Genomic DNA, 14453 nt, shown 5'->3' on the forward strand with positions numbered 1-14453 from the left:
AGATAATAAACGCACTCACCTCCATCATAAATCCACCAGCCAGGCAGGCAGACAGTGAAACAGGCAGGTAGGGAGTGAGGCAGCATTGTTTGGGCTGTGTCTCTATCTGTTTCTGTGCTGGCTGTGTCACACTCATCCCTCCACTCTGGTCCGACAGACAGGACAGGAGGGCCTGCTGCTTTCAGAGCACTGTAACTAATGTACTGCACCATCAATCTGGAAGAGAGACCCCGGTCACACTGGTCTTGCAGAGAGACCCACCGGGGGATGTGGAGACAGAGTGGGAGTATGGCTCTTACTAACACAGGTCAAAGGTTTTAGTGGCTGAGGGTTGAGGGGATGTCCACCATGTCTGATTCCTCTAAAGACTAGACCTAGTAGGAGCCTACACAAGCATTGTGGAAAAGTTGTATTTGTGGGTATCGTACACTCGGAAGGACTCGGAAGAAAGAGTACTGACAAAAAGAATAAACAGTAGTTACATACTCAGGCACCGTGTAATGCAGGGTACAGTATCTATTTCCTGAATGTCGAGTGTTTCTGTTTTTACATTTATTACCTTAAAACTCCATAGAAACAATAACAAAAGCTGACTTGTTGTTGGTGGCTGGGACCAGATAGGGAGCGACAACAAGGAGATTCTACACCGGGGTGCTGTTGTCAGTGACAGTGAGGTGACAGGAAGGAGAGAGAGAGAGGGAGGGGAGAGAGGAGAGATGAAAGAAAACAGAGAGAGAGAGGGGTGGATGGGGAAGGAGTGCAGGTGGGGCTTCTTGCGGCTTCTTCACACGTGCCCATTTCAATGAATTTTGATGTCAACGCTCAGGCAAAAAGCTTCCAGCCTGTCATGTCAAACCAATGACATCGTTTTGAACTGAGGAACAAAGCCAGGAGAGAAAATAGACAAGACGGAGGGAAAAGGGGAGAAAGAGAGGTTGCCGAAACAAGAGTTCAAATGTGTTTTGTTAATGATAAATGTGAATAGTGTAGCAGATTTACCAAAGAAAATGGATATTTTTCCAGCCATATAAATCTCCATAAAAGCAGTAGAAGTTCATGTGAACTGAATATGTTTGATATTTCCGCCCATGATTTTGACTGCTCTTTGACAGCTCTGGCAGAATGCTAAGCTTTCATCTCCTAGACTGTTGGTTGATAGGGTTAGCAACGGTCAGTTGGCTATAGGGGCCTGATAGGATGCCTTTACAATAACCCCTACACCGCCTCTGCTCCTCCTCTCTCCCAGACCTATCCAAACACATCCCACTGAAACCAAGTAACAAAAAAAAGAAAGGGAGCAAGAAAGAGGGAAGGAGAGAGAGAGAGAGAGAGAGAGAGAGAGAGAGAGAGAGAGAGAGAGAGAGAGAGAGAGAGAGAGAGAGAAAGAAAGAAAGGATAAAAATGGTCAAAGTTCCAGTCTGGGGGGAGGGGTTGTAAGCTCGAGATAAAGATTGCTTTTCGCTATTCGTGTCGTTCGCCAACCAGCTCAAGCTCGCTCCGTTGGAGGCAAATTGATTATGTGGAGGGGATGGATGGTGGGGTGGAGGGATATGTAGATTGCTCTGCCCCTGTGAGCAGGCTGATGTGTAAAGGGCATGATAGATTTCCATGTCCATACATGAGGAGTGGAGGAAAAGGATGAGAGAGGCGAGGCGGCCCCATCGGCCAAGGCCACTGGGGAGCCAGTGGCTCTGGCAGCTAGTCCCAATCTCACACACATCCACTCAGGGCCCCTCCTGGGCCCCTGACGGGCCCACACCATCTGCCTAATGCAACATCTTAAACAGCCTCCTCCATTTTACATGCACTCTAGTCTCATTTGGTGCAAAATGAAACGCTATCATTAAAGGGACATTTACTACAAATTGCCACAAATTCGCCATGTCACTTCCAATGATCTGTGCGCCAATGTAACGCTGGTGCCTCGCCCGGCAACTGTGGCAGAGCAGGAGGAATGGGACAGCAGAGTGGGGTGAGAGAGAGAGAGAAAGAGAGAGAGAGAGATGGATGAAGGGAGGGAGCAAGCAAGAAGGAGAGAGGGGGAGAGGGAGAGAGAGAAAGGGAGAGGAAATGAGAGGGAAAGAAAGAGGCAGAGAGAGGGAGAGAGAGAGAGAGAGAGAGAGAGAGAGAGAGAGAGAGAGAGAGAGAGAGAGAGAGAGAGAGAGAGATGGAAGCGGGAGGACCTCCCTGCTGTCGTAAGGACATACTATACTCTTTACAGATGAGTGGATGGGTCTGGAAGTCCTATCATAGCCTTCTAATCCAACGTCTGTATGGGGTTCCACAGGCTAGGGGGCATTGTGGCAGAAAAGGGTTTACACAGAGGTAGGGATCACCATCCATCTTGAAAATACTTTTTGGCGATACAGTGAGAGACATTAATGAAATTATGAAAAGCTAACTGACCAGTTTAGCTAACCCCATTACCCGACGTCGCTTTTCACACAGACACGAAAAGATTAAAGCTCCAACACGGTCTGAACGGAGATTCATCATCTAACGGAAATCATTTCTCCCATTAAGCCCAGCAGTGATTGTATTGGAGCTAAACATAGAACTTGGACTGGCAGCCGGGAGCAAGGACACTTTGCACTAGACACTCTCCCTCTCTACCTCTCTCCCTCTCTACCTCTCTACCTCTCTCTCTCTCTCTCTCTCTCTCTCTCTCTCTCTCTCTCTCTCTCTCTCTCTCTCTCTCTCTCTCTCTCTCTCTCTCTCTCTCTCTCTCTCTTACTCTCTCTCTCTCTCTCTCTCTCTCTCTCTCAACCTCCTCTCTACCTCTCTACCTCTCTCTCTCTCTCTCTCTCTCTCTCTCTCTCTCTCTCTCTCTCTCTCTGTCTCTCTCTGTCTCCCTCTCTCCCTGTCTTTCTCTCCCTCTCCCCCTCTCCCTCTCTCCTCTCTCTCTCTCTCCCCTCTTCCTCTCTCTCTCTCTCTCCTCTCTCTCTCTCTCTCTCTCTCTCTCTCTCTCTCTCTCTCAACCTCTCTCTCTCTCTCTCCTCTCTCTCTCTCTCTCTCTCTACTCTCTCTCTCTCTCTCTGTCTCTCTCTCTCTCTCCCTCTCTACCTCTGTCTCTCTCTCCCTCTCTACCTCTCTCTCTCTCTCTCTCTGTCTCTCTCTCCCACTTCCTCTCTCTCTCTCTCTCTCTCTCTCTCTCTCTCTCTCTCTCTCTCTCTCTCTCTCTCTCTTTCTCTTTCTCTCTCCCTCTCCCTCTTTCCCTCTCTACCTCTCCCTCTCTCTCTCTAGCTCTCTCTCTCTCTCTCCCTCCCTCTCTCTCTCCCTCTCCCTCTCTCTCTCTCTCTCTCTCTCTCTCTCTCTCTCTCTCTCTCTCTCTCTCTCTCTCTCTCTCTCTCGCTGCCCCCACTTTCTCTATGAAGACCTCTCCTACCCCTCCCCCATTTTCCTTAAATGGCGGTGCGTTGCCGGGGTATATCCAGGCATAATTCACGTGGCAACCGCAATGGGGTTAATGGGACTGGTGCAGGCGAGGCTATATCACAGGGCCGTGACGCTCAGCAGTGTCCGCCCCTGACAAACCAGGAAGGATGACGCCATTTCTTTAAATAACCTCTGCCATCGACCACCAGGGCCCTCCAGGCAGGCTCTCCATGTCCGCAGAAGAGGGGTTGGAGCAGAGGGTGGGCCGCTGCCCTTTATTAATTATTAAATGATAACTCCTCACTGCTGCATGATGGATAACAGTCTGGAGAAGAGAGCGGAGAGGAACACACCCCGCCCCCGTCTCTACCCTCTCACTGTTACACGTCCCTCACACACACACACACACACACACACACACACACACACACACACACACACACACACACACACACACACACACACACACACACACACACACACACACACACACACACACACACACACACACACACACACACACACTGAGAGAGCAAGTGAGGAACATGCCACTGGTGCTATGCGTTACACATGTACTGCTGCAGGTGACAGGGATTATTCATGCAGATAGCTAGTGGCGGAGGGCGTGCAGGCCCTAAGTCAACAAGCTTTGGTTTCCATGAGGAGTGAAGAAGTGAGGCTCCTAGCTCTTTGCCTTGGGTGGGTTAATAGGTGGTGCTATCAAGCAAGGTGGGTAAGGAGCGCTCGGTCATGCGATCAAGGTGAAATATGATTTCAAATGGCAGCCTCCCATCTGAAGGGTTAATGCTTTGATTTATCCCACTGTAAACCTGGATCTGCATCTCAAATGGCATCCTATTCCCTATATAGTGCACTAACCAGAGCCCTAATGGGCCTTAGTCAAAAGTAGGGCATTGATAAAAAGTACATTAGTGCACTATATTTTTATTATTTTATTTCACCTTTATTTAACCAGGTAGGCAATGTATATAGTGAATAGGGGGCCATTTTGGACGCATCACAGGGTGACTATTGAAGTGAACAGCGATCTCTCTGCTGAAGCCTCCACAGTCAGTAAGAATGGCATTTATACTGTAAGTCCACCTCCAGATCTCTCTTATCTACTCCCATACTTACCATGGACAAGTTCTGTCAAAGACCAGGAGATGAATGAACATCTGTCAGGGATTTCTGCAGTTGATTTGTTTTCCTGGCTAACCAATTCCTTCAAAAGCCCAGGTATCACTGCAGTATTAGGGGGAATACCAGGGGCTGGGGAGGGGCTCTTGTCTCTCCAAAAGCCCAGGTATCACTGCAGTATTAGGGGGAATACCAGGGGCTGGGGAGGGGCTCTTGTCTCTCCAAAAGCCCAGGTATCACTGCAGTATTAGGGGAATACCAGGGGCTGGGGAGGGGCTCTTGTCTCTCCAAAAGCCCAGGTATCACTGCAGTATTAGGGGAATACCAGGGGCTGGGGAGGGGCTCTTGTCTCTTCAAAAGCCCAGGTATCACTGCAGTATTAGGGGAATACCAGGGGCTGGGGAGGGGCTCTTGTCTCTTCAAAAGCCCAGGTATCACTGCAGTATTAGGGGAATACCAGGGGCTGGGGAGGGGCTCTTGTCTCTCCAAAAGCCCAGGTATCACTGCAGTATTAGGGGAATACCAGGGGCTGGGGAGGGGCTCTTGTCTCTCCAAAAGCCCAGGTATCACTGCAGTATTAGGGGAATACCAGGGGCTGGGGAGGGGCTCTTGTCTCTTCAAAAGCCCAGGTATCACTGCAGTATTAGGGGGAATACCAGGGGCTGGGGAGGGGCTCTTGTCTCTCCAAAAGCCCAGGTATCACTGCAGTATTAGGGGGAATACCAGGGGCTGGGGAGGGGCTCTTGTCTCTCCAAAAACCCAGGTATCACTGCAGTATTAGGGGGAATACCAGGGGCTGGGGAGGGGCTCTTGTCTCTTCAAAAGCCCAGGTATCACTGCAGTATTAGGGGGAATACCAGGGGCTGGGGAGGGGCTCTTGTCTCTCCAAAAGCCCAGGTATCACTGCAGTATTAGGGGGAATACCAGGGGCTGGGGAGGGGCTCTTGTCTCTCCAAAAGCCCAGGTATCACTGCAGTATTAGGGGGAATACCAGGGGCTGGGGAGGGGCTCTTGTCTCTTCAAAAGCCCAGGTATCACTGCAGTATTAGGGGGAATACCAGGGGCTGGGGAGGGGCTCTTGTCTCTCCAAAAGCCCAGGTATCACTGCAGTATTAGGGGGAATACCAGGGGCTGGGGAGGGGCTCTTGTCTCTCCAAAAACCCAGGTATCACTGCAGTATTAGGGGGAATACCAGGGGCTGGGGAGGGGCTCTTGTCTCTCCAAAAGCCCAGGTATCACTGCAGTATTAGGGGAATACCAGGGGCTGGGGAGGGGCTCTTGTCTCTCCAAAAGCCCAGGTATCACTGCAGTATTAGGGGAATACCAGGGGCTGGGGAGGGGCTCTTGTCTCTTCAAAAGCCCAGGTATCACTGCAGTATTAGGGGAATACCAGGGGCTGGGGAGGGGCTCTTGTCTCTCCAAAAGCCCAGGTATCACTGCAGTATTAGGGGAATACCAGGGACTGGGGAGGGGCTCTTGTCTCTCCAAAAACCCAGGTATCACTGCAGTATTAGGGGGAATACCAGGGGCTGGGGAGGGGCTCTTGTCTCTCCAAAAGCCCAGGTATCACTGCAGTATTAGGGGGAATACCAGGGGCTGGGGAGGGGCTCTTGTCTCTCCAAAAGCCCAGGTATCACTGCAGTATTAGGGGGAATACCAGGGGCTGGGGAGGGGCTCTTGTCTCTCCAAAAACCCAGGTATCACTGCAGTATTAGGGGGAATACCAGGGGCTGGGGAGGGGCTCTTGTCTCTCCAAAAACCCAGGTATCACTGCAGTATTAGGGGGAATACCAGGGGATGGGGAGGGGCTCTTGTCTCTCCAAAAACCCAGGTATCACTGCAGTATTAGGGGGAATACCAGGGGCTGGGGAGGGGCTCTTGTCTCTTCAAAAGCTTATCCAAAGCTGACGACTAAAGAGTACTAGTGTACCCTCTTAGAGAAAATGGTTTCAAAAGGGGTTCTTCCGCTGCCCCCATAGGAGAACCTTTTAGGGTTCCATGTAGAACCCTCTGCGGAAAGGGGTTCTTCAAAGGGTTCTCCTACGGGGACAGCCAAAGAACCATTATCCAGCACCTTTTTTCAAAGAGTGTACCCTCAGTAGAGACATGGAAGAACTGTCGTCTACGTGGCCCCTCCCTGCCATTACAAATGATGCAGATGTGAAAACCTAGTTGAGTGAGTGATTCAGCTCTATCCCTACAGCGTGTAATGGCCCCAGAGGTGCAGGCATCACTCTGATGCCATGGCTGTGGTGGTGAACTGTGGATTGCAGAGGAGCGGACAGCGAGTCAGGGGATGTCCCTGGTGTTGTAATCTAGGGGTCCAGGAGTACAGCTGAACCCCCTCGGTGTGGTGTAACATGGCAGGGGTCTGACCTGAGGTGCATGTGGGTGAGGCGCTCCATCTCCTGCTCCATGTGGTCCTGCAGTTCTCCTGGACGCAGCAACACCTGGCAGATAGGACAGATGGGCGTCTGGCTGTCATAAAGAGACACCTTCTTCTTACCTGGAGGGAGGGAGAGGGAGAGAGAGAGAGAGAGAGAGAGAGAGAGAGAGAGAGAGAGAGAGAGAGAGAGAGAGAGAGAGAGAGAGAGAGAGAGAGAGAGAGAGAGAGATGGGGAAAGACAGACATAGAGAGGAGGAAGGAAAGATGGAGAGAAAGAGAGACATCAAGGGAAGCTAGGATGAGATCTGTCCACAGGGCCGTGTCCCTCAGGCATGCGGGAGAGAGGGATGGATGGGGCAGCAGGATTAAGTGCCTCAGATTTCACTTTCCTGGACTGAGAATCGCTGGGCCCTAACGCATGTCTCCAGTTACCTCATTAACACTAACAGAGTGAGTGACTGATTGAACACAGCCACACTCCATGGATCACATTCTGGCTCTACGTCATCTCAACCATATCATAGCAAAGGCATACTGTACTCATGCACACATGTTTAAAACCCAGAGAACTCAAATAAGGGCTTGAAGGACATACAGTATGATGTAATGAGCCAGTTCATTGTCTGTGTGTGTGTGTGTGTGTGTGTGTGTGTGTGTGTGTGTGTGTGTGTGTGTGTGTGTGTGTGTGTGTGTGTGTGTGTGTGTGTGTGTGTGTGTGTGTGTGTGTGTGTGTGTGTGTGTGTGTGTGTGTGTGTGTGTGTGTGTGTGTTATCTAGGTATAGAGGAGGCGTCTGGGCTAAAAGCGTCTCCTAGTAAAAATATCTCCTCAGTCTCCTCGGTCTCTGGATGAAGGGGACTTCCTCCTCGCTCTCTGCTGCTGTCTTTCTGATTCCCAAATGGTACCCTATTCCTTATATAGTGCAATACCCTGGACCCAGGACCCTGGTCAGAAGTAGTCCACTATATAGGAAATAGGGTGCCATTTGTGACAGAACATTCTGTTTTGGATCCCGTGTCGGCCAATCGGACGGGTCTATTCTTAGACCAAGAACAATGGGCCTACCCTGACACAGGATATCCTGTTGGGGCGGGGTGTCAGGGCGACAATAGTGTAGGTATAGGCAGGCAGGAGGGTGGGTGGGTGGCGGGCGACACTGTCCCGTGTCCCCCCTGCCCTCCCTGTCTCTCTGCCCTGAAATCAGGAACACACAGTCAGTGGGACACTCTTGTCCTTATCTGCCCCCATGACGCCAAGTCTGAACGCAGTGACATCAGAGTTCCACTGAGTGGAAGACAGCTAAACGCTTTTGGGGTTTGAGGTAACAGAATTGTGCCAAAATAAAACAGGTGCTACAGTCAGACAAATAACATTCCTAAGGTACAACACAAACACACAAACACACAAACAGGTTTTCTTGGTCCTGCCTGTTTGTGTGCCCTGAAATCACTCTGAGGACCCTTCCTGATAATGGTTCCAAAAGCTGTCCTCAACAAGCGTCTCGTCCATTGTGTACAAATGCAGTTGGACAGGGCTATTACCTGGGAGGTAACCTAGGAACAGGGCAGCAGATCTGGGCTATAATGTCTATAGTCCTAAACACTATAAAGCCTTAGCTCTCTGCTCTGTGCTCAGAATAAATCCTTAAGCCCAGAACGTCTGTGTCCTTGACACTGCCCAGAGGGCAGTGTTGTATTTGTCTAGTGATGTGATGTGCTGCTACCCTGTTTGAGCTGGTGATGGATCAGTCTCACCTCCCTCCAAGACAACACACACATAAACACAGAGCAGAGCAGCATACTGCAGCCAGGGGCCCTCCAGGGGCCCATATCCCTGCCCAGATATTGGCCTGTCACAACTATTTCCTGCAAGAGTACAGACTCATCAGTAAGGAGCTAGCAGGGACAATGTTAGGATGCATCCCTACTGTTGAACACACACACACACACACACACACTCTGTGTCTCTCAGCCTAACCCCCTTTCTCCCAGCCTGTCTCCCAGTCAAGCGTGCCGACGCATACTCAACTCCTATTCCCCAGCACTACTACTTAACAGCCCCACACTCTGGACACTTTAAGTGACTTTGAAAAATAGGTAATCGATTACAATTCTGCGTGTCTGTGTTTCTCTCAGCTCCCTCCCTCTCTCGCCCGCTGCATCCCTGCACATGTATTTCTCATTTTCTGCCCCTACCTTTTCATTTTCCCTCGCTCTGCTCGTCCTCCATCTATTTCTTTACATTCTTTCTCTCCCTTTTTTCTCTTTTTTTCTTCTCTTCCTCTGTTTCTATCCATTCCCCTCTTCCTTTGTCTCTATTTCTCTCTCTCTCTTTCTCCTTTCATCTCCTGCAGTCTTTGTACCTGTCTCTCTCCTCTTTCTCCTTTCATCTCCTGCAGTCTTTGTACCTGTCTCTCTCCTCTTTCTCCTTTCATCTCCTGCAGTCTTTGTACCTGTCTCTCTCCTCTTTCTCCTTTCATCTCCTGCAGTCTTTGTACCTGTCTCTCTCCTCTTTCTCCTTTCATCTCCTGCAGTCTTTGTACCTGTCTCTCTCCTCTTTCTCCTTTCATCTCCTGCAGTCTTTGTACCTGTCTCTCTCCTCTTTCTCCTTTCATCTCCTGCAGTCTTTGTACCTGTCTCTCTCCTCTTTCTCCTTTCATCTCCTGCAGTCTTTGTACCTGTCTCTCTCCTCTTTTTCCTTTCATCTCCTGCAGTCTTTGTACCTGTCTCTCTCCTCTTTGCCACATGTCTCCTTTACCTCTCACTTCTCTCCACTAAGCAGTGGTCAGCTTTATTCGCCCTGACAAGATCATTTGAGTCATGCCAAAGCAATCACAGTCCGCAACAGTAAACAAAGAAAGATCCAATCCCATTCCTTTGCTGATAAAGTGCTTTCAATTCTGTAGGCAACCGAGAAAACACAGACATCACTGGACTTATTGTCCCTGGTTGATTTAGACTTTTTTTGGGGAGATGGGCTTCATCTATTGTTTTAAATGTGCGTTTTGTAAATAACCTCACTTTTTTGTTTGACTGCAGGCTCCTAGTTCTGTGACAATTGTGCTACAATGTTACATCAATGGTCATTTTGTCAGACAGTGTAGGTTTTTAATGTCTGGATTTTTTTAAACAGAAAGTTAAATATGCTACAAATACCATTCGAGTTATGTGTGTACCAGAGGACAACAGCTGTTATTCTGGTGCTGTTTGCGTGGGCAGAGGTAGACAGATGGTGTGATGCGGTGGTCTAGACTCCCTGTATGTCTGAGGACAATGGTAGTGTGTGTGGTTGTGTGGCCAATCGCCTCTCGAGTCAAGCCCTTTAATTCATCCCTACACAATCAATGGGTTTAGTAATGGAGTCCTGATCACTGCAATGAGAACCTGTCGGCCCCTTAACCACCTCCGTGTCACCTGTCACACCCCAACATACTCTCACACGCACGCACGCACGCACGCACGCACGCACACACACACACACACACACACACACACACACACACACACACACACACACACACACACACACACACACACACACACACACACACACACACACACACACACACACACACACACACACACACACACACACACACACACACACACACACACACCAACTAACCTGAGATACGTAACCTTAGCTCAGAGAGGAGAGAGCTGTTTGATCTCAGCAGCCGTAGTGTGGTGTGGGTAGACAGTGACAGCAGGCAGGCAGGGCTGTGACACTGGACAGGACAGACTGCAGGGCCTCACAGCACTGATGACCATTTTAACACGCCAGGAAAAGTCTGAATTTGTCAATTGTATAAGTTCTGCACATTTCGGGACGTTATATATATTATGTTGCCAGACTTGTAGTGCATTTTACAAGTAAGAAAACATGTACGTAAGACATTAGCTTAAAGCTTATTTGTTTAGTGATAATTACACCAGATGTATGACTGTATGTTAGTTCTTTCATCCCACAGAGTCTACATACAGCATGATGGGGCAGATGCTCCAGGAGTTAGGGCACAGGAGGTTGGTGGAACCTTAATTGGGGAGGACGGGCTCGTGGTAGTGGCTGGAGCGGAATAGGTGGAAAGGTTTCAAATACATCAAACACATGGTTTCCATGGTTTCTCTCTCTCTCTGTCTCTCTCTGTCTCTCTCCCTCTATGTCTGTGTGGGTGGGTGTTAAAGTGAGAATTTCAAGGAGATAGTTGGACGTATTGTCTGTTGCTTGGTTAAAGTTGGTCTACTTCTGAAACACAGTGTTTGAACTTGCAAAAAGACATTTGCTCTGAGTTCCAAATGTTTGTGTAATTTCCAAATCACATATTTCTCTGTCCAATCTCAGCCCCTGACAACAGGCCATCTCTTATCCCCTGTGGTAATCTTTCAATCTCACCTATGATGTCACATGTTCAAAGTTTTCCTGATCTGTCACAGGCATCATCAATAAGGGCCCAGTGCCCACCGTGTGTGTTGGGGACCTAATGTGTTTCCTATAGACAGGCCCATTATGTGTGGCTGCAGCCCCCCAGCCTAGTGTCCACGTCCTCCCCAGAGAGGATTGACTAAAGGCAGACAGCCTGTGATTAATCATGGGCCACGAGGAACAGTGAAACAGAGGGGGAGCAATCCCAGATAGACAGAGACAGGTGGACCTAGTGGCCCCTCCCTCTCTAAACAGCCACATCTGGGTACTGAATCTGCTCCCCCCTTTCTGTCTATTGGTCTCTCTCTCTTGTTCTCCTCTGATGCTGTACTGTGGATGCCTCATTGACCCTTTCCCCTCTGCTTTCTCTCCCTTTCTCCCTCTCACTTTATACCCATCGCTCTACCCCTCATCCTCTTGTCAGTTCCTAGTTCTCTCTCTATCCCTTTCTCTCAGCCTCTCTCATTCTCAACCCCCCTAGTTCTCTCTCTAACCCTTTCTCTCAGCCTCTCTCATTCTCAACCCCCCCCTTCTCACTCTGTCTCTCTCTTTCCCTCAGGGCAGTGAGTGATGGGAATTGGTCGACAGAGAGATAAATCCTGGGGAAGGAGGAGGTTTTGCACGCGGCACTTGTCAGCGCGTTAAAGATGATTAATGCGGGATGCCCCCCTCCGACGGACCCCTTAGCTCTGAGAGGGGGGGGGGGGGTTGACTTCTCCATTTAATCTGTGGGAGCGAAGGGGACGCTGAGGCAGGCAGGGAGAGAGGGAATGAGGAAGGAAGAGGGTAAGGAGGGAGGAGGGGGGCAATAACAAGGAAATAGGCCTGACAGAACTTTTTAGTACTGAGATTCCTCACCAAAATGCCACACGACCAGGGGAAGGAAGGAAGAGGCTGCTGCCTCCGCTCGCTGTGGCCTGACCGTTCTGATTGAGTGCTGGCCTGATCTCTTCTAATGCGCCAAGATGGATCATCTCATCTTCTCCTCCCATCCCACCCTGCCTCACTGCCTGGCCCCCAATCTCTCCTTTTAATCTCTGCCACCGTTTACCTTTATCAGGGCACTCCACTTAACCAGCCCGAGTCCTCTCCACTCGTCTCCAAGACACGACTAATGCCACACAGTGTCTGCATCCCAAATGGCACCCTATTCCCTATGTAGAGCACTTCTTTTGAACCAAATCCTATGGGCCCTGGTTAAAAGTAGTGCCCTAAATGGGGAATAGGGTGCCATTTGGGACACACTCAGGCACAATCACCTGACTCCCTCCTCCACCACAACATGCCAGCCAGGCAAACTGTAATTATCTAAAGTATTCCCATCACTTAACCCCTTTCCTTAAAATCAATGATAAGAGGTGTTATGAGAAATTGAGACAGCCGATTAGACGACAGATGGCGAAATGAGAGCATGAGAGCAAGACTACAGCCTGATGGAGAGAGAGAGATAGAGAGAGATAGAGAGAGAGAGAGAGAGAGAGAGAGAGAGAGAGAGAGAGAGAGAGAGAGAGAGAGAGAGAGAGAGAGAGAGAGAGAGAGAGAGAGAGAGAGAGATGAGAGAAGAGAGAGACAGAGAGAGAGAGAGAGAGAGAGAGAGAGAGAGAGAGAGAGAGAGAGAGAGAGAGAGAGAGAGAGAGAGAGAGAGATGATAGAGAAAGAGAGAGAGACATAGAGAGGGAGAGAGAGAGAGAGAGAGAGATGGAGAGATGGATAGAGAATGAGCGAGATGGATAGAGATGAGAGAGATGGAGAGAAAAAGAGAGAGAGAGAGATGATAGAGAAAGAGAGAGAGACATAGAGAGTGAGAGCGAGAGCGAGAGAGATGGATAATGAAAGAGAGAGAGAGAGATGGATAGAGAAAGAGAGAGAGAGAGAGAGAGAGAGAGAGAGAGAGAGAGAGAGAGAGAGAGAGAGAGAGAGAGAGAGAGAGAGAGAGAGAGAGAGAGATGGATGGATGGATGGATGGATGGATGGATGGATGGATGGATGGAAAGAGAATGAGCGAGAGGGAGAGATGGAGAGAGAAAGAGAGAGAGAGATGATAGAGAAAGAGAGAGGGACATAGAGAGTGAGAGATAGAGAGAGAGATGGATAATGAAAGAGAGAGAGAGAGAGATGGATAGAGAAAGAGAGAGCGTGAGAGAAGAGGAGGAGATTGAGAATGGGGGTGTTGCGTCCTGTTGTGTCATGCTCCGCTGCCTGCCGGTCTTATCAGAGCTGCCAAACGGCTGCACAGACCCGATCATGTTGCATGGCTCTGGCTATTGGTGGATGTGAGGGGGGTGAATTTAGCTGAGTGGGCCGGATGAGGCTGGGTTGGTACGTGGCGATGTATAACAGCTCTGGTGCTCACCCCGACATTTCTTACATGTTGTTTTACAACCCACCCTTTAGAGGAGAGAAGCAGACTATGCTGAATGAAGGCTGCAGCTAGCTGCTATAATTTAGAGAGGGCCACTGGCACAACTCTGGTAGCACAGGCCTGTGAGTTGTCTGCCTACTAACTCATTTGTCCTTTCACAGCGTTTCACAATGGAACTCAAATAGCATGGGCCTGTTTCATTTCACTGTTTCCAAATGCATAAAGAACCTATACACCTTACGTATCTGTAAAACATAAAACATATGTGGCTACAGTAGATACTGTCTCACTGGCTTTTGTGGAAAAATATACTAAAAGAATTGTAGTATTAAACAATAATATTAGCAATATTCAATTTTGGGTTAAAATAGCTTTTATGGAAAGGATTTTAGTAATTGTTATGAGTGTGTAACCATGGTGTGTGTGTGTGTGTGCATGTGTGTGTACACAGGCAGCCCTGCTGTGGTCAGTTCTCCTTCTACAGAGCCCCATGCAGTCTGCTGTTTGCTGCTGAAACAAGAGCTCAGCACTGCTAGCTCGCTAATGTGTAATGTACTGGCCAGAGAACAAAGACATTTTACTAACAGGCTCTCGGGGAGGACTGGAGCGCCTTTTGAAATCCAAATGTGTTAACATTGTAGCGGTGCTCTAAGTGGAGACTGGCAGGCAGGCGGGGGCAGGCGGGGGCTCTCGTTGTGTAGTGTTGTGTAGTGCGCTCACCTGGGAGTCTATGACCCTGCACAGCTGCCGCCTGTAAAGCTTCCTCCGCA

General features: G+C 49.4%; 1 protein-coding gene across 4 annotated transcripts in view; it reads right to left on the minus strand.

The window, feature by feature from the left end:
- The window catches only part of LOC118394659 (E3 ubiquitin-protein ligase RNF220-like), a 203808-nt gene that overhangs the window by 46610 nt on the left and 142745 nt on the right, over positions 1-14453 (minus strand). For all 4 annotated transcript variants that reach the window (XM_052463755.1, XM_052463757.1, XM_052463754.1 and 1 more), the window contains exon 3: positions 6892-7021. In XM_052463755.1, coding sequence (XP_052319715.1) covers positions 6892-7021 — 130 coding nt within the window. The remainder of the gene's footprint in view (positions 1-6891; positions 7022-14453) is intronic.

The sequence above is a fragment of the Oncorhynchus keta genome, chromosome 15, assembly GCF_023373465.1.
Source record: "Oncorhynchus keta strain PuntledgeMale-10-30-2019 chromosome 15, Oket_V2, whole genome shotgun sequence".
NCBI classification, from domain to species: Eukaryota; Metazoa; Chordata; class Actinopteri; order Salmoniformes; family Salmonidae; genus Oncorhynchus; species Oncorhynchus keta.